This window comes from Anolis carolinensis, chromosome 6 (assembly GCF_035594765.1).
Source record: "Anolis carolinensis isolate JA03-04 chromosome 6, rAnoCar3.1.pri, whole genome shotgun sequence".
In the NCBI taxonomy this organism is placed as follows: Eukaryota; Metazoa; Chordata; class Lepidosauria; order Squamata; family Dactyloidae; genus Anolis; species Anolis carolinensis.
Window position 1 is genome coordinate 84,246,417 of NC_085846.1, and position 20,435 is coordinate 84,266,851.

Sequence of the window (20,435 nt, forward strand, 5' to 3'; positions counted from 1 at the left end):
TAGTTTGGGAAACCACGCTGCGAGACTTCAAATGGCGAACAATGGTAGCCTTTGAGGTTATTTGGAAGTCATTACCTTTGTTTTAGCTATACAAACTCAGTTAAGGAAATTCATCTTCCAATACACACACTCCATGGCTGTTCATTTTATTTGTTGGATTCATTTTATCATTAAAAAACCCCTTTGGCCAAGTGGGTTTATACTTCACTGTGTCTGATTTCCAGACGTATCATTGTACATAATTTCCTACTGCAGAATATGACCTTTAGTTCTTAAAAAGATGAGCACAGTTGGGTTTGCTAAAAATGTCAGAGCCTGCAGGTGATGCCATACTGGCTATTGTGATACCTTGATTATTCATTCCATGATTAATTTGCTATGCAGTATGTAGATGACCTTGCTCATTCTTTGGGTCTCAGCTTTTTCTAGCTTTCTGTAATTATCTAATCTTTCAATCTTTTGCATGAATAATAGGAGTGCTTTATTTAAAAAATCTCTACTAAATGAAAACAGAAGCATGATTTTTCATTTATTAAATACACTTTAATCATGTAAAACAAATTACTGTACTCTTTTTGTCAGATTGATATAATGGGTAAGTTTCCTGACTGGTCCTGAGTCTTTTGCTTTGCACTGGGAATTGCCAAAATATAATAGTATAGTACTCAATCAGTTACAAAATAGTCATCTACATCCATTTATTAACTGGCTTTTTTCTCAATGCAGGCAGTGAACTAGGAATTCCAGAAGAAGAAGTAATAGACGTCACGGAAGTTGATGAAGGTTTTTACTCTAGGGCTACTTCTACTACAAGTCACTCTGCTTTTTCAAATAGCAGCACCAACAGTAACAAGGCTCTGCTGGGCAAGAATCAGCGGAAGTCTGGAGGAAGCAAAGTTGGAACAAAAGAAAAAGAAGTTATTGGTGAATCCTATAAAGAACACTTGTCTCGTAAACAAAGCCAGAGAGCGATGAGTGAAAATCTAGAGCTCTTGTCTCTAAAGAGACTGACCCTGACTAGTAGCCAATCCTTACCTAAGCCGGGCAGTCATAGTTTGGCTAGAACAAGCACCACGCTCTTTAGTAAATCCTTTGAGCAGGTCAGTGGTGGCGTGGTCCCAAATAATCACAGCAGTACAGAGGCAAACAGGTTTTCAGTGTGTAGTCTGCAAGAGGAAAATTTTATTTTTGGAGCTGAAAAAACAGAACTTATTGTTCCAAGTAAACAGTCGAATCCACAGCGACTACCTACTATCAGCATTACACTGACAACAGACTAGCAAGTCCTTGGCTAATTGGTCAGTATAAATGAGGTTTTGGGTGATTCTAGTACTGTACAGTATGATACCAGCTCCTCCCCCTTTCTAACAATGAAGTTGTCTTTTTGAAGATTATACTTATTTGAAAGTAGGGCTTTACGTTTCCAATTTTAGGACTTGCAGTGTTTTAAACAGGGGAAGGGGAATAATTCTGTAAGTATTTTACAGTAATTAGGTTATAGCTTCTGAGACTTTTAACTTCATGAAAATTCCTGATGGTGATACAATTAAGATTATTACATTGCGGACCTCTACCAGTTTGTAAAAGGCTTTTACTATCTGATGTGATTTATGAATTGCTGTAACCCAGATTTTATATACATGGTCTGTATACAAAGCTGTAACTGCCTTCTTTTTTGCAGCAAGGAGTAAACTAGAAACTGCTGTATACATTTCATGAGAGCAGTTTAAACTTTTGCTGAAGGTGGCAGCTTGTGCCGGGGGAAACAATCCAGCTGTGTGCATTCATGCCCATAATTCGGTTTGGTGGGTTGAAGATGTCACTGTGTTCAGGGTCAAATTTCCATTTCTGGCACCAGCATGAAAAATAGAATTCCGTGCTTTTACGTTCATGAAATCACCTGCAAGAAACATTTTTTAGAATATAGGGCTTGTATCCGATTGTCTTGCTGAGGAACAAATGAGGTTGAGTTTCCTTAAGCACACCATTTGCTAACATTTGGAACACATATGCACAATGTTCAGTGTGTGCTGTCCCCTTTGCCTTGTGAATGAAATACATGAAAATGTAATGTTTGGGTGGTAATGTTGATTGATTGTGATCTCACAAAGATTGACACATTGAGCTCTGTATATAGTTCTGTATGTAAACCTAAAATTTAGTGCACAAACATGAAGACAAGGAGATGATTAAAATTCCTCAATTGCAAGTACATTTGAAACATCAGGTGTTTCTGCAGTTCAGATATGACATTGCTGGTGAGCTTATGATAATGAGAAACAAACTTTCTTTGTCTACCTCAGAGTCTTCAAGTTATCAAAGAATAACATTGGCTTCCACTTCCTACTGTGTTGCTAATTTAGAACAGAATAATATACTTTGTAGGTTTTAGCAAGTGTGACATGACAGTACAAAAGCTATTTTTTCCTTTTTACTCCTTTCTTGTAAATTGCATCAAATTAAAACGTAATGTCTTATAATTAGGTGAGTCACCGCAGAAAAAAATCAGAATGGAAAATTAATAGTTTTCATCTTCTAAAAATGTGAAAGTCTGTTCTTGATACAATAGTCTCTTAAGTAACATTGGAGGCTTCACCAGTTTCAGTTTTATAGGCTTAAATCTAGATCACACTATATGAGCAGAAAGTGTATTTGTTCATAGAGGTAAATACATTATCATTTCTCTTGTGTTTGTATGTTGCCTAAGAGGTTTTTAGACACTCCAGGACGCTAGGGTTACTACTGGGAGCATGCGAGATGAATTTGAGGGGAAAGTCAACCACATTATCTATGATGAGCAGAAAACTATTCTTGTTCGTGGAATCTGTCAGTCTAAGACATAAGGCTCATATACACTGACTACTTAGGTCAGTCCCGAACCAGTTTGGCGGAAACCAGTTTCGCTATGCTATGATGGTTGATTTGCTCTCATCCCTCCCTTAATGCTCGCTACTTGTATTGCTACTTTTCAGTTAAAATACATTCCAACACAGATTCATCCTGAGTTCTTCTAAGGTAATGTTTAAAAGGTACACAAGTGTGTATAGGTTTTACCCCCCATTTTTGTTGGCTTTTATGCTTAAAGTCACAGGCACCAGATATTGTGAATATACAGCTTTGTTTGTCCAGTAAAAAAAATTCTCACACTATTTAGTTATAACTTATGCCTTGAAAGTTTAAAAAATAGCTGCACTGAATTTACATAAATTCAAGTTTTTTAAACAGATTTCTTTACTAAGAGATTGCTGGAAAATCTCTTGTTTTGTACACAATCTGAATTTTAAAATGGATGGGGCCTAAATTTAAAATGTTGCTTTAATTTTCTGAAATCACTGATATGCATACCACAATAACAGTATTAATATGATGTTTAACAAGTTAAAACATTTACTGTTTTCTACATATTATACATTTTGGCATTGTAATACAATTTTAATTAGTATAGGTAAAAGCAAATGACTCTTATACAGGAATATAAGCCATTACAAGTGAAAGTTATTATGTTTTCCTATAGTTAACTATTTAAAACGCTGTAAGATTCAAAAAGATGGCTTTTAAAATGTTTACACTGCTGTAGATTTTGGACAATAGTATTTTTGATTTAATAAAACCGAATTGCTCTTTTTTGCACAGTCAAATAATCTTGTTCTAGAATTTCTTCATATGATGCAATGAATGTTAAAATACCATAATGTTGGCACATGTAGGTTTGCAAATCAGGCTTGTTGGCTGAAATAACCTTTGTAGACATAGTTGTATGTATGCCTAATTGAAACAAGAGATTGTGAACAACTTTTACTGTGTGTGTGAAATCAAAGGAAGTTCCAGTACATTTTGTTCAAAGACACTCAAGGTGACATACACTTGTTAATTCAACTCTGTATACAGTATGAAAGTGTTATCTGGTTAATTCTACCTGTCTGGGATACTGATTTGACTTTGTGCAATTCGCATATATCCAACTTTACAAAATGATGAGCATTTACCGTAAATTGCACATTCTAAAACTGATGGGGAATTCCTTCTCTCTGCCAGCTGAATGCCTGCTGAGTTCCTGAAAAATTAGCACTTAGTTGAGAGCAGTGGTAAGACTTGGAGACTGCTTACAGTCACTAGTTAGCGGAGGCGAAAGTTTTGTTCTGGAATAACTGTGCTGCTCACACACATGTGAAACCTTCACAGCATTCAAAGAAGTATGGTATCAGCTCTCTAGAATGTGGTATGCATTCTGATTTTGGTATCTAATTATGCTTGAGTGTTAGTATTTACGAATATCAACATCCATAAAGTTTGAGCAAATGGTATCTTGGCTTTAAAAAGATTTGAAGGTACCTAGCTGAGCCCATAAAATGTTTAGGGGTTGTTTGTTCCTGCATCACTATGAATGTTTTCTGTTCAGAAATTTAAATAACACCATTTTGTTTCCTCCTTTTGCTTTGATTTTAACAACAGAAGGCAATTTAATCAATAATTCATTACTGAATTGTCAAACCGCAGTCAGTGGAATTAACCAGTATAGATGGTCTGTGGGTTTTGTTGTGTAGTGAAATAGTATAGTTGGGATGTTTTTATTATGGTTTGCTGTGATAAGTGGTTTGGGGGGTTGTTGTTGTTTTTTTTTTTACAAAAAAAGAAACTAATCGTAATGAAAATATTTGAAGACTACAACTGCACACTGAAATATTTTAATAATTGTTTATTGAAATAACCATCTCATTGGAAACTAAAGATCTATGAATGTAACTTTGAGATGGGCACCATTTTATTTTCATTATTTTGATCTTTCAGTGGACAGATTTCTGGGAATTAATAATGGCACTATTTTGCATAGTTCCTAAATACAGAAGACAACATAACATTGGCTATTTGTATATTTTTAATAACTTGCTTATTACATGGAAAATGAAACCTCATTTAATACAACTTTCCTAAACAATGTGAACTGTACCAATTTCACTTTTTGTAGTGTATGTTTATGAATACTTTGTTTGGGAAACAAATGCTTGTTTTGTGTAGTTTAATAAACTAACTGTTTATCTTGAGTTCACATTCCTTAAACAAGGGATCTAAATGGATCATGTTAAGTGTTTCACAATCTTAGGCAATCACTCGTGGCTGAGTATGGTTTCTTCCAAGGGAATAGTCTTGGTGCTGGGTTCATAAATGATTGTGGAGACCTATTCTGGATCCGCATGGTCTTTTGCAACGAGGACATAGATTTCCAGAGAGAAGGCAATCATGACAAGGGTTTGCTTGATGCACCTTCCTCTAGACCAGTGGTTTTTAAGGTCCTCAGATGTTTTTGACCTTCAACTCCTAGAAATCCTAATAGCTGATAAACTGGCTGGGATTTCTGGGAGTTGCAGGCCAAAAACATCTGGGGACCCCAGGTTGAGAACCACTGCTCTAGACATGTCTCCCTTTTGCTCTCTATTTGTGCCTCTTTAAAATCCATTCCAGTTAGAATGCTCAAGGGCCAGGGTTATGTTCCTACTGAATGCTAAAGTATGATTTGGGATTCTGCTGTATTTTTGGTAATATGATTGTAAAATTGTGGAAAGAATACATTATACTACTCAATCTCAGTAAGGCAAATAAGGGAAACCTTTTTTCGTTTTGCTTGGAGGGCAGGTCACATTTGCTAGCCTTCTAGGAGCCACGTGAGAGCAATAGGTGCCTTTTCCACCAAAATGTCATAATTTCTCCATCTATAGTGTGCATAATACACAATCATCCATTTAACTACATATTTACATGTTCACACACTTCTGAAAATGTTTTCTCTCTAACACACATATATCTGGAAATTTTGAAAATTCTGGTAACTGGGAAGCTTTTCGGAGTTTCATCCACAATAGTCTTGTATTGTCTTCAGGGGAAGTATGGTTTCAAATGTAATTTGCTGGCTATAGTGGAAGGCGCCAGTGGGCTGGGGGCTTCACCATTCTTAAACAGAGATGCCCTCTTAAATATACCTTTAGGCCACCTATTTAATACTCCAGATTATTTTATATGACATTTTATATGATATTTTTATGCTTGATATGAGTATCAAGCATCATTGAATTCAGCATTAAATTTTTGCCGGATCTGTAAGCGGCTTTGAGTCCCCTCCAGGGTTGAGAAAGGTGGAGTAAAAATGAATTAAGTAAATAAATAAATCAGGACTACAAACAAAACAAAAACTGTTAGTATTGGGTCCAATTTCTATAATTCTCTTTCTGCCATACAGGAAAATTACCTTTCTTTGACAATATTTCAGTAGACCGAAGTTAGTAATAACACTGTTCAACTGTTAAAGAATTTGATTAAGCTGATTTAATGCAAAGAGCTAGTTTATACTGATGAAATGTATATAAATCTTGTACTTACCCATAACTACATTTTACAGTGAAGAAACAGATAAGGTTTTGTAGGTGTTACCTTAAATTATTATTTTGCTATTCTGTGGCAGAGGTCAAGTTCCCTTTTTCCTACAATTCTATGTTGTCGGCTTATTAGAAGTATTAGAATTTCACACTGTGTTCCCTACAGATTGGGTTATTCTTGGGCAATTTGTTGTAATGCATGCTATACATTTAGGCAGAAAGATATAAAAAGAGAACAAGAAGATTAATGTCTTGTTCAGAATGTCTAGCAAACTTTAGCCATGCAAGTTGATTACTACAAGTTTGCCTTCCTGAACACAGCTGAATATGGCCAGAGTCAATTAGCACATGAATTTTAAAAAACAGCAGGGAATACAAGGAATCCCTGGGCAGGGATAGGAAAGTATCCCTTCTGAAATCTCAGAAAGCTGCCAATCAGTTTTGACACTAATAGATGGACCATGGTCTGATGTAAATAAGGCAGCTCCCATTTTGTTGTTCAGTGGACAGTTCTCAGGAGGACAAACAAAGCAAAATGGAAACACAGGTTTTTTTTCTAGGGGGTTCAATGGGAGATGCTGCTTCAAATGAAGGTAGAGAAATCCTGCACTGGAATCTGGGGAGGGGGGGGGGAGGCCTGCAATTGTCATTGTTTGTTCAGAAGTCATTTTTTTCTTTAGGAATTTTTACAGATTACACTACTCCCCTCAGAAACCCATAAATAAAAAAGTGGATGGATAGCCATTAATTTTTATGTGTTCTTGGGTTTTGCAGAGAATTGGGGAACGTAACATTTTGGTCCCCAAAAGCATTTTGTTAAACTGAAATAGCATTGCTCTGGTCGCACAAGGCACTGCACCTGATCTGGCTTTTCAATCAAATGTTACATTCCCTGGCGGATCTACAGATTTCAGCTTCTTGAGCACACATACGTTCCTTTGTGGTTATCCTGTTTGTGTGTCAAAGCTAGGATTAGAATGAACATGCCAGGTGAGGATAAAAGCAAGGCAGAAGGAAATTAAAATTAAAACAAGATCTTCTAATGTGTAAAAGGAGAAGATTTTGACTTGGTTATAGAATCTGAGATTTAGGAGGCATTAATGGGTATTAGAAACTGTATAACGCTAAATCTCACAAGTTTAGGACTAAACATTCAGTAGTTTACGACATAGATCACTGAAAATTGTTCTAATAATACTGATAAATCTGCCATTAGTGCACAATTCAAGAATATTTAGAGGCCCAGAATGCCATTGTCCAGTACTGCATAAAGAGATATGAACATGCACAATTTGACCCATTTCTAAGTTTTGTCTGATGCCTTTATTCTTAATGTTTTTGGAACGTGTGCATTCAACGTGAACAGATCTGATTTTAATTGGTGCCTTGTTATATTGAAAACTGCATGGAATGACACAGCATAGCATTTTAATGCCATTGGAAACCTGTCAACATGCAACCAAGTTATGCTGTGCAGCCATTGTCTGTGTTAAAGAGGCAGAAGAATCATGCAAATGTGCTTGTAAGGTTTCCCCAGGACCACAATTTTATGGAGTATCAAATGACTCTGTGGGAGCAACTTAACTGTTCTACAGGTAGTCTCATGAGAAGCACAGAAAGTACTAGCTTTATTTTTGCATAAAACATTTACACTTGCAATACCTTTTAAAGATGACAGATCAAGTTTTATAATGTGCTCCTGCCAGTTTCATAGACTGCACTCTTTTAATTTACCCAATACTTCATTTGAAGCCATGACTGGCTTGAGTCAAATATAATGCATCTTATGCCCCCAGATAATATCTGCTTGGGACATGAAAAAAACCTAATATGACTTAAGAAAGCAGGCTTAGGACAAACTGCTACGTGAGATGAGCTGATGAATACATGAGAATAATATGCTTTTAAAAAAAGTGGTATTCCACATTTACAAAACCAAAATATCTTTTTATCCAGTTCAGATATTTCTTCCACATATGGTTTCTTCCTGGTAACGGGAGACAGGCAATTATAGCTGCAAGGCATATATGCACAGAAAATAAAATAAAAGCCAGCCTTACCCAGTACATGGAAAAACTCCCATAGCCCAACTTTGTATAGTCAGATATTCTTATTCTTAAAATAGTTGAAATGTTTGCCATTTCAAGAGATAAAAATTCAGTTGAAGGCATCCAAACATCTGAAATTACTACTTGCATCTTCTCTGAAAAAAACTGAGGTGGACAATTTGGATGCCTCATTGTTTAATTTATCCACAAGGTTGTATGAGAAAGTCTGAGATTGGTAGAAAGTGGAAATACATTCTCTGATAAGCTGAAAGATCAATCCACTACACATTGGTCAATACATTGCACCAACCTGATCAAGGCAGGAATCATCAGAATTCCTAACTTGCAGCTGTTGCCTCCTTAACACACACTCACCCCAGTTCTTACATCCTGCTTTGCCAACTAGTTGAGTTATTCTGTCTGTCCCTTTCTTTGCCCTAATTATAATTTAAATTAATTACAACACTTGAGACAAGGCTCAATAGAACCATTAGGTTAGTCACAGCTATTGATTTAATGAGCAAGGAGAGAAGAAAGAATGAAGTGGATGGAGTTAAAGACAATACCGCTCGCCTTCAGAGAAGAGGAAGCAGCAAGCGAAAGATAATTTAATTTCGTTTAGCTTTCCCAAGGCTGTGAGTCAGCAGGTCATGGAATGTGAGCAGCATAATGTGGCTAATATTAAAATTCAAATGCCAAATGAGCAACAAGTGTCCAAGTCAGGAGCAGGGCTGCTATTAAAATATTTATGGCACCCAGTGAAAATGAGAGCTGGGCCCCTCAGTAGTAGGCACCACAAGAGAAAACAAAATAAGCAGAATCTGAACAGACTGGTAAGTGAAGAAAGGGAAAAATAAAAAAAGTCATGTGGCAGTTCTATTGAAAGTGGCAAAGGGAGATGTCTAACACAAACGTGATTTCTAGTTATACTGAAACCTTAGGTGGGGTGAATCTAAGGATGATGGACACCCATCAGGAGTCACCAATAGCAGTAGTAACAACAATACATTTATTTGCTACCTGCTGCCTCATAGTTTGAGACAGGATACAACTTTGTTAAAATATACAAAACATACAAAACAAGAACATGAAATGCAAATATTACATGACAGAACAAAGATCAAAACACCAACACCTGACATCATCTAATTTTTGGACTGAAAGAATTTAGGTCAGGACAGCTAGTTCACTTTGCTGCTAGATTGGAAAATTTCCTACATACGTACATAGGCATCCTTATTTGAAGTAAGTTTATGCACGTGTACTGTGTATTGCATGTGTATTACCTATCTGTAATACATCACAAATTCAAATCAGCACTGGTTTAAGTGATTTACTCTACTCTTGCCACCCTTGCTTAGGCCTGCTCCAATTACATGCTTTCCTCTCTAGTCCTCAGCAGCTTGACAGTCCGTAGGGCTGCTTCAGAGCTGTTGCTGCTGCCATCACTGACCAACACTGCTCACTCACCACAGTAACTTTTTATTCCTTACTTTTTAGAGGTCTTGAATTTAATCAACTTTTGCTTTTGAATCAATTTTCTGTCCTTTGAGGTGAAGTGTTGTGTTCCATGCATACGACAAGGCTTTTCGTGTCCCCCTTTCAACTCCTAAAAAGCAGCTCCTGAACAAAGCAAAACTCTTCAAGGTCTGAACTGAGTACAAATATGTAGCTAAAGTTAAATTGTTAATCTTTGTCCCTATCTTTCCATCCAACTTTCCGTCTCAGGAGTACCCATGCTTTTCATTTATGCACAAGACTGTTGGAACTGGGCTCACTGCAAGTGTATAAATGTAATTACTAGAAAAGCTCTTTTGTCAAGGTTAAACAAAGAGATCACTTGAACGAATGGGAAGTTGTCTCACTGGCTAGAAGCCATCTGTGAAAGCATTTATGTATTTGGAAGTACAGAAGGTACAACATTCATTTTGCCAGATTTCTGTATCACTGAATCTGAGCTAAGATGGCAAAATTCTGTTGATTTATGTAGAATATTAATTAATCATTTATAGGAAAATAGTTTACATCCTTAACCAAGTCCACTGGATTATTTCCTAGTCAATGATTGCATATAATAGCTGGATTAATCTTAAAGAGTGCTAAAGTCTAAGAAGATTAAAATCTAACATTTACATGGATCTTGAACTTGACCAAAGCATTTCAAACCTTTCATCCTGTTTGCTGGACCTAAAAGATGCAAAATACAATGTATTAAAATGGTTATTTCACCTAGTAAACAACACCATTTTCCAACCACAGACTAGATATGCTCATTATAGAAACTACATCATATTTAACTCACTGATATAACTGCATGTCATTTATCGTACTTACTCAAATCTAATACTTTTTTTGCTAAATGACTTTGCCAAAACTGGGGTGTACGTTAGATTTGCATCATACAGTAATCTTAGTGCAAAGCCAAAGCCAAAGGGGAAGCTGCACCTGGAGTTCCTCTTTGAGGGACATCATTTCTAATTAAATGACTAGGGCTCAATGCTATGCCATCTTGGGATTTGTAGTTTGGTGAGGCACCAGCAGTCTTTCACAGAGAAGGCTCAAAACCTTGTCAAACTACCGCTCCCAGGATTCCATAGCACTGAACGAAAGCAATTAAAGTAGATTAATTTTACAGCATAGATGAACCCCAAGGTTTTCCTTTCCACTGCTGGAAACTTTGGTGTTCTAACACAATTGTTTATAATGAAGGAATCCTAAGCAGGAAGCAACAGTAATGCACACCTTTTCTGGCCAAATTACAAAGAGTGCACTTTTTGCTGCTGTGCATTACATTCAACAGCATTTTTTTTTTTGGTTTCAGGGTTTTGAAAATTGAGGTGCGCATTATATTTGGTGGTGTATTACTCAAGTAAATATGGATATATGTAGATGTATTTTACTTCTGTCACACAAGAGGAAATGCTTCCTAAGACAACAGCTTTGCCCAGAAATGTTATGTAGTGTACGTCATATGCCTACTCAGAAGCCCATGCTTTTTTCAAGTTGCTGAAACATATAGATATGCAGTTTCCTACTGACTGAACCATCAACAGATATAATTGATGCAGAAAACTTAAGGTTTTCCAAGGACCCACAGATACTGAGGGAAGCCTGGCGAGTTCTATTAACCTTGAATGTTCCAAGACAAAAATCAGGATTTCACCAGCATGAAGGCAAATGACAGAAGCTTTATTCAATCTGCAGATTGGACGCTTGTGCTGGAACAGGTGCAAGCATAAAGCAGGCATCTTTATAATAATAGTTTCCATGAATTATCATTGCTACTGTTCGAAATGCCCTTCCATTCCCGATTGGCCGGTGCCAAAAAGCTGGTTGGTATTTCCCAAGCCTCTGATTGGTAAAGAGGTGGGCCTTAGCTGGTGCACGTGCTGATTGGAGGAGGCAGTGACGCAGCTGGGGATCCCCTCCCAGCTGGGCAGGGAAGGCCAGGGGTCTCCAATTGGCCAATGGAGGTGGTTCCTGGAGTTCCAGGGGGCTGTGTCAACCCGTGTGTGGTAATGGAATGTATGAAACAATGACGATCCAGATAGGTGAATGATTGAATTGTGCAGATATTGGGTCAGTGATGCAGGGATAATGGATTTGGGGTCCCCAGACATTTTCCCATGCCAGGAAGACAAAGAAAAGGTCCAGAAAATATCTATTGGAGATGAGTGTGTCATCTAAGTTTCTTCCTGAGTCTTTGTCTAACAGGCTGCTTGGGCCCCCCAAAGAGGAAGTTTCAGGTGCCCAAAGGACAGTCTCCCCCATCTGGGTATCAGGGAATACTTTTGTCCAACAGATTATTGTCCTGGTCATTCCTTCTGCCCAGGGTGGAGGAGAATTCCTTAAATAATTTGAGATTGCTCAAGAGGTTAAAAGAATTTAGTTTGCCTTTTATTTGATATATTCATTAATATCAGAAATAAAGCAGTAAAATAAAGTAATTTTTAAAATAAATAAATAAATAGGGTTAGGAACCAAGGGAGGTTCCGTGATAAGTTCATAGTTAGAAATAGGGGAGAAGTGGGCATCTGTCTTGGCTGCATAAAGATAGGAGGGTTCTTCCCTTCTATTTGTTCTTATTATAAGCTCTGCATTGATGCAGAGGTCTGAAGGAGAAATGAAAAGATACACAGTATAGGGCTGGAGGGGAAAGTGTTGGTGAAGTCCCAAAATAGAGACACATTGTAGCATCAAATGTTATAATAGAGGTTGTATGTCCCTAGAGAGATCTCTACTGGGGCCAGGCTTCCTTTGGACAATCACTGGTGCGGCTCTGTTAGCAGTTGAAAAGGAGGGGGCTTCCTTTGGTCACTGAAGCATTGGGACCTGGATAACCATCTTGAAAGCTTTGGAGGCCACCAGTGGGGACCCTCGAATGGTCTCAGCTCCGTGCAAACGCACTATCTAGAGGAACGGTGGTCCCCTCGGCATATGGGCTGACCCAGACTGGCTTAAAGAGCTGAACCAAAATGTGTACATGGAACGGAAAAGGGGCTTCATGAGGTTGAGGTTCATTGTTGGTTCGGGAAGGGTGGAGGAAGGCCTTGTGTTGTCGATGGGTGCTGTTGCAATTCATCCTAGCCCTGTGTCACTGGGAAACTATAACTCTTTTGATGATACAATAGACTCATGTATAAAACTATTTAACTAACATGGCACTATAACTTACACCTTTTTTCAAAAACAAAATAAAAATATATTTGCACAAAAAAGGTGTGTGTGAAGTGCAAAGGTGACTCCACCTATGTATTAAGTCCATTTGAATGATTAAAGCAGTTCTCAGTTTCCAACCTAACAGGCAGTTTTATTTCCTTGTTGAACATTTTAAGTCTAGTGATAAGAGGGTGACAGAAAGACAAAGTGTGGTACAGTGTTTAGTGTTAAAATTGAGATTTCTGATTCAGTCTTAGATTTCCACAGAACTATGGAACTTACTGTTTGACCTTGTTACTTTTTCTGCCCAATTTACCTCCCAAGGTTGTTGAGTGGAAATAATATGGGGAGAAGGGTGGGGGAAGAGAATAATAGTCTATTTAAAGGCATCCTCTCAACAGCGTGAGGATGGGATATAAATATAACAAATAAATAACAGACACACTGTTCCTAATACTTTCCTTACAAAGCCTGTGCTTAACATGATTAACAACTTAATGCAATTTCTCTTGCAAAATCACATTACCCACTGTGTTAACACCTTAATCCAATTGTATTTCTTTAGATAAAACCTATCTTGTCTCTATACTACAGTATAAATGACTACTCTGGGCAGTTAGCATACAAAAAACAAAATAAACATTTAAATCAATTTATAACTAGAGACAGCATAGCAATCAATTAAACCCCATAATCAGAACTAAATTAAAATGAATAAACCCCTGTCAAAATGAAATAATCTTTGCTAAGTAGTAAAAGATAAAGGGGAAGATGTCTTATGCAATCTGTTGAAAAGCATGTTCCATGAGACTAAACAAGCATGCATAGCTGTAACTCCTCTCCCATAAATCACTTCAACGCTCTAACAAAAAGATGGTACAATATTTAATAGCTATGGGAGGAATGGGAATATTGAGGCCATCTGAATGTCAAACTGCAACTCCACAATGGTTGTCACCATTGACTATGACGGATGGGGCTTAATGTATATGTCTAAGGTTCCTCTCATTACTGTCTAGCTACTGGGCTTTTAGTTACTCATGGACAATGTTATAGTCTAAATAGACAGATTTAGCACTAACACTCCACTAAAGCACTCTTTAAATTGTGAACATTCAGGTGGCCTAATGATTTTTAGGCTTGATTTTTTAAATGTTTATAAACAGCATAGAGGCTCAAGAACACGCAGGAAATACAATGCTGTTTATTTATTTATTACATCACTTCTACCCCGCCCTTCAGGGCGGCTTACAATATAAACATACACATTAAAAACAGTTGTCATAAAATTTAAAAATCCATCAAGATTAAAAATTACAATAAAATTAAGAATATCCATTAAAATATACATAATTATACATTTAAATATACATTTAAGGCGCTTCCATGTTCACGTGGGGTCTGTCAGTAGGTCATATATTCTTATCTCATTTTTGCTGCTTCTCATGCTGAAATGCCTGGTCCCATAACCACGTTTTTGTCCTCTTTCGGAAAGACAGGAGGGAGGGAGCCTGCCTGACTTCAATGGGGAGGGCGTTCCATAGGCGGGGAGCCACCACTGAAAAGGCCCTGTCTCTCGTCCCCGCCAGCCGCACCTGTGAGGCTGACGGTACCGCGAGCAGGGCCTCATCTGACGATCTTAAGCTTCGAGGTGGGTCGTAGCGGGAGACACGTTCGGACAGATAAGCTGGACCGGAACCGTTTAGAGCTTTATAGGCTAAAGCCAGCACCTTGAATTGTGCTCGGTAGCTAATTGGCAGCCAGAGGAGCTGGCGTAACAGAGGAGCAGTACACTCCCTGAACGCCGCTCCAGTTATTAACCTGGCAGCCTCCCGTTGGACTAATTGAAGCTTCCGAACAGTCTTCAAAGGCAGCCCCACGTAGAGTGCGTTGCAGTAGTCTAAACAGGATGTAACAAGGGCGTGTACCACCGTGGCCAAGTCCGGCTTCCCAAGGTACGGTCGCAGCTGGCGCACAAGTTTTAATTGTGCGAAGGCTCCCCTAGCCACCGCCGAGACTTGGGGCTCCAGGCTCAACGATGAGTCTAGGATCACCCCCAGACTGCGCACCTGCGCCTTCAGGGGGAGTGTGACCCCATCCAGCACAGGCTGTAACCCAGTACCCTGTTCGGCCTTCCGACTGACCAGGAGGACCTCTGTCTTGTCTGGATTCAATTTCAATTTGTTGGCCCTCATCCAGTCCGACACAGCGGCCAAGCACCGGTTCAGGACCTGGACAGCCTCCTTAGTGACAGGTGGGAAGGAGTGACAGAGCTGGACATCATCTGTGTACAGATGACACTGGACCCCGAAACTCCTGATGATCTCTCCCAGCGGCTTCATGTAGATGTTAAACAACATGGGAGATAACACAGAGCCCTGCGGGACCCCACAAGTCAACGGTTGTGGGGCCGAGCAGGCATCCCCCAATGACACCATCTGGGACCGACCCTCCAGGAATGAGTGGAGCCACTGCAAAACAGTACCTCCAAGTCCCATTCCCGCGAGGCGTCCCAGAAGGATACTGTTATCCACAAGTGTTTGCAATAGGAGCTCGAGGATGTAGATTGCTGTACCAAGGAATCCTTGAACAATGACTGCACCACTGCAGAAAACAAGCTCATATACTTATCAACCATTTCTTTTCTTTTTTCCCCTAAATTATACATGTTGTCAGAAAACACCTAGGCAATGCTTGCTCAAGAAAATATCCGTCAGTTTTGTAGGAGGTATTTTCTTATAAAGAATAAGAAAAGCAATTAACAATTAAAATAAAATATTTCCTTCACCTTGGTATTGTTAACTGATTGAAAAAGTCAGTTCCAAGAAATCCATCCCAGTTTAATCCATATTTTTGTCCATTTTGGTAATATTATGATTTTACTGCTCTTTAATTTATTATTTCAACAATTATTCTGGAATGTCTTTGCAAGGAATACACAGTGGGTATACACTGAATAAATAAAATGTTTTTGACTTGTTCAATTAGCAACTTGTGGACTCCCTTGAAAATCAAGCTGTTTTCTGCTGCCCTGCAGACTAGGACACGGAACAATGGCTTCAAACTACAGGAAAGGAGATTCCACCTGAACATCAGGAAGAACTTCCTCACTGTGAGAGCTGTTCGACAGTGGAACTCTCTCCCCGGGGCCGTGGTGGAGGCTCCTTCTTTGGAGGCTTTTAAGCAGAGGCTGGATGGTCATCTGTCGGGGGTGCTTTGAATGCGATTTCCTGCTTCTTAGCAGGGGGTTGGACTGGATGGCCCATGTGGTCTCTTCCAACTCTACTATTCTATGATTCTATGGAGTTCATGTCTGCCCCCTAGTGGCTCATTGGAAAAAGGTTGGTGCAGTGTATTAGAGGTACAGTAGAGTCTCACTTATCCAACAATCACTTATCCAACGTTCTGGATTATCCAACACATTTTTGTAGTCAATGTTTTCAATATATCGTGATATTTTGGTGCTAAATATATAAATACAGTAATTACAACATAACGTTACTGCGTATTGAACTACTTTTTCTGTCAACATGATGTTTTGGTGCTTAATTTGTAAAATCATAATCTAATTTGATGTTTAATAGGCTTTTCCTTAATGCCTCTTTATTACATATTTGCTTATCCAACATTCTGCCGGCCCGTTTATGTTGGATAAGTGAGACTCTATTGTAGTTGCCCTTCCGTATTCAGGTTTCAACTTTCCGTGGTTTGAAACATTAAATTTACAAAATAATTTAAAAAAATCAAAAGTAAACTTTGAGTTTACCATTTTATATAAGGAGCACCATTTTACTATGCCATTAGATATATATGGGGACTTGAGCATCCATGGATTTTGGGAGGAGGGTGTCACAGGTATCTAGCTCAGTGGTTCTCTACCTGTGGGTCCCCAGATGTTTTGGTAAATTGGCTAGGATTTTTGGGAGTTGTAGGACAAAACACCTGGGGACTCACAGAAATCAGAATCTCTGGTCTAGCGGATACCAAGGACACAGTATAACTAAAGAAAAACAGAATTGGGTTGTTGTATGTCTTTCGGGCTGTGTGGCCATGTTCCAGAAGCATTCTCTCCTGACGTTTCGCCCACATCTATGGCAGGCATCCTCAGAGGTTGTGAGGTACCTCACAACCTCTGAGGATGCCTGCCATAGATGTGGGCGAAACGTCAGGAGAGAATGCTTCTGGAACATGGCCACACAGCCCGAAAGACATACAACAACCCTGTGATCCCGGCCATGAAAGCCTTCGACAACACAAAAACAGAATTATATCTAGCACAGTGATAAGACACACTAAGTTGTAAGACACCTTTGATTTCAACACACATTTTAGTAACGTAGAGAATATCTCCATCTTAAAGTCTTTAACTCTCAATGTATGTTCTTGTGAGGAAACGTTGAGACTGTTGAGACTGATTGGCAACTGGTGTAGAAGTTTTGCTAAAACCCTGCAGAATAACAACTATTCTTTGGGCCAATTTGGAGGGGATATTCAACATTATTTTTAATTTGAATAGAAGATTACAATAAAATTCATTATGCTAGAAGGGCAAGAGTCTATAAATCTAATACAGAAAACTGAATTACTGCAAAAGTGGACGCTGACATTCTGGCCTCAGAAAATCCTTTAAAACATCAGATTTGTGCATAACACTCTACAGAAGTATCTGCAATCAGTTCATATTTTTCATCCTTGGCCAGAAACTCCACAATGACATAAACTGAAAATATTTAGTAACAGATTCATTTAAAAATAAGATACGAATAATATACCGTACACGTCACCTAGCAACTGTTGGAAATGAAAACCTTTTTCAAGCCTTTTCTACTAATGTTTATCTATGTTGCTTACTGTTTCCTGTATGTATGTTCTGGTATGCAGTTTCCTTTACTCTATGGTTCCTGAGAAGTTATAAAAGGGGCTGCAGACCACATGATCATAGCAGACTAGACTACTTCAGACCTCAGATCACACACATGCTTGCTGTTTTGTAGTAAGAGATGTTCTGACCTGATGGCACAGAGAATTATCTCAAACATAACTGAAACTGGACTGATAAGTTTTGTACCTGTGTATGCTAAACCCATGAAGGTTGTGAGTAAACCAAATATGTTATTTCCATCAAGTCTACTTCATTTATGTCTCTTGACTGCATGATATCAAACAGGTTGTTTTATGGGAGAGTATATTTATTTTTGGGCACTGAAAAACACTTCTAAAGCTCTGTTCTTATGTAATGGCAAAGAATAATTATTTCATTTTTGTATCCTACCTCCATCTCCCCAAAGGGACTTGGAGCAGCTCACATGCAGACATTTTAATCTATAATCGGTAAAATTATCATCCTATAGGTTGTCCGTAAAATTAACGACCTATAGGATAGGATAAAATTAACAATTAATCATTTTAATCAGTAAAATTAACAACCTTATAACCACATAGACAACATAAAACATCATCATCAACAATCAAAAGCCTGAACAGTAATAAATACTGGAATTCAAAGGGTAGGAGCTTGTGTATAGAACTTCTGAGCAGAGCTAGTTAAAAGGTTCAAGGACAATAATAAAATTAGGGCTGGAAGAGCAATGTCAGTTAAAATGCTAAATCTCTAGGACAAGGGACAGTGATAAAGTACAGTAGCTGATAGTGAGCTGTAGTTGGGGCTGAGTATCTGTTGAAACTGCTTAATCGAAGGCACAATTGAACATCCACGTTTTTAGATCTTTACGGAAAGTGGACAGGGTGGGTGCCAGTCTAATCTCCCTGTTTTCCTAACAAATCAGAGATAACAAGTTATTCAGTCTAACAACTGAAACCATTGCCTTGCATAATTATATCTGGTAGTATACCACATGTGAAGATTCTACTCTAAAGGGTTTTTGGCTCTTCTCTGAACGGCCATGCTTTGCTTAAAAAGCTATGATCTCCAAAAGATTTTTTCCCCAAAAAATGTCATTTTCCAAAGGCAACAACCAATCCACTGCATCCCATTTCTTTCCCAGTTACATGACAGAAGGGCTACTTCACCTAGCCACAGCCATTTCTCTTCTATCTTTTCCTTTCCCTCTGCTTTGGGCCTGAAAGATGTGTCACTGTTTCTTTTAAAGTTCAAGCCCCTCAATTACAGTAGAGTCTCACTTATCCAAGCTAAACGGGCCGGCAGAAGCTTGGATAAGCGAATATTTTGGATAATAAGGAGGGATTAAGGAAAAGCCTATTAAACATTAAATTAGGTTATGATTTTACAAATTAAGTACCAAAACATCATGTTTAAAACAAATTTGACAGAAAAAGCAGTTCAATACGCAGTAATGTTATGTTGTAATTACTGTATTTATGAATTTAGCACCAAAATATCACGATATATTGAAAACATTGACTACAAAAATGGCTTGGATAATTCAGAAACTTGGATAAGCGAGGCTTGGATAAGTGAGACTCTACTGTATTTTAAGTTGGATAAGAAAGGCTATGTGTGCTACATTTGGGAGCCTTTGTGGTACGAACCAACATATATACAACCATGTATACATTGACTTACCGTGTTTCCCTGAAAATAAGACAGCATCTTATATTAATTTTTGCTCCCAAAGATGCGCTAGGTCTTATTTTCAGAGGATGTCTTATTTTTCCATGAAGAAAAATTCATATTGATTGTTGAACAAAAAAATGAACATTTATTATATACTGTACAGTAGTTGTCATCACAAACCAGCATAACCAGACAAACTGTGGATCCTATCAAGAATTTCTTCTTACTACCAATATTTCCATGTACAACACTTTATGGTATGTACATTTACCGATCCTGCATGCTCTGGTGTTCTGTTTGGCGGGCATGCTTCCAAACAAAAACTTTGCTAGGTCTTACTTTCAGGAGAGGCCTTATATTTAGCAATTCAGCAAAACCTCTACTAGGTCTTATTTTCTGGGGATGTCTTATTTTAGGAGAAACAAGGTATATAGCTCTAGATCAGGTAGGGGCAAACCTGGGCCCTCCAGGTGTTTTTGACTTCAACTCCCACCATTCCTAACCGCCTCAGGCCCTTTCTTTCCCCTCCTCAGCCGCCTAAGGAAGGAAAAAGCAGGGGCCTGAGGCGGTTAGGACTGGTGGGAACTGAAGCCCAAAACACCTGGAGGGAAGGCCCAAGTCTGCCCATGCCTGATCTAGATTGTTACAGATATGGCCGACCTGCAAGAAGCTAGCTGCAGCCTCACCGACGAAATGCGCCGCCCTTTCTGGTCTCGGGAGCGAAGCCCGCCCAGCACAGGCCCTTGCGCGTGCGCAGTGCTGCGGGAGTATGTCGCGCCCGACGCTTTCCCACTTTCACCTCCCCACCTCCATCTAGCCCCGCCC

General features: G+C 38.6%; 1 protein-coding gene, 1 long non-coding RNA gene and 1 other non-coding gene across 11 annotated transcripts in view; 1 reads left to right on the forward strand and 2 right to left on the reverse strand.

Moving 5' to 3' along the window:
* The window catches only part of hycc1 (hyccin PI4KA lipid kinase complex subunit 1), a 49,099-nt gene extending 44,057 nt beyond the window's left edge, over positions 1-5,042 (forward strand). For 3 of the 6 annotated variants that reach the window (XM_062957427.1, XM_008112642.3, XM_062957429.1), the window contains one exon: positions 727-5,042. In XM_062957427.1, coding sequence (XP_062813497.1) covers positions 727-1,280 — 554 coding nt within the window. In that variant the 3' untranslated portion in view covers positions 1,281-5,042. The remainder of the gene's footprint in view (positions 1-726) is intronic. The other 3 variants (XM_062957428.1, XM_008112643.3, XM_062957430.1) reach the window with 3 other exon arrangements.
* LOC103279128 (uncharacterized) lies at positions 517-20,428 on the reverse strand. Of its 4 annotated transcripts, none has more exons than XR_009999690.1 (3): positions 20,297-20,428; positions 1,036-1,166; positions 517-882 (listed from the first exon to the last, which is right to left on the reverse strand). It is a non-coding gene; the product is annotated as an uncharacterized LOC103279128 (long non-coding RNA). The 4 variants fall into 4 exon arrangements; XR_506584.3 differs by having other exon boundaries at positions 20,271-20,407; XR_009999689.1 differs by lacking the exon at positions 20,297-20,428 and adding an exon at positions 19,876-20,259.
* On the reverse strand, positions 17,685-17,774 carry LOC134292842 (small nucleolar RNA SNORD93). Its single transcript, XR_009999973.1, has one exon. It is a non-coding gene; the product is annotated as a small nucleolar RNA SNORD93 (small nucleolar RNA).
* Positions 20,429-20,435: the final 7 nt, after the last annotated feature.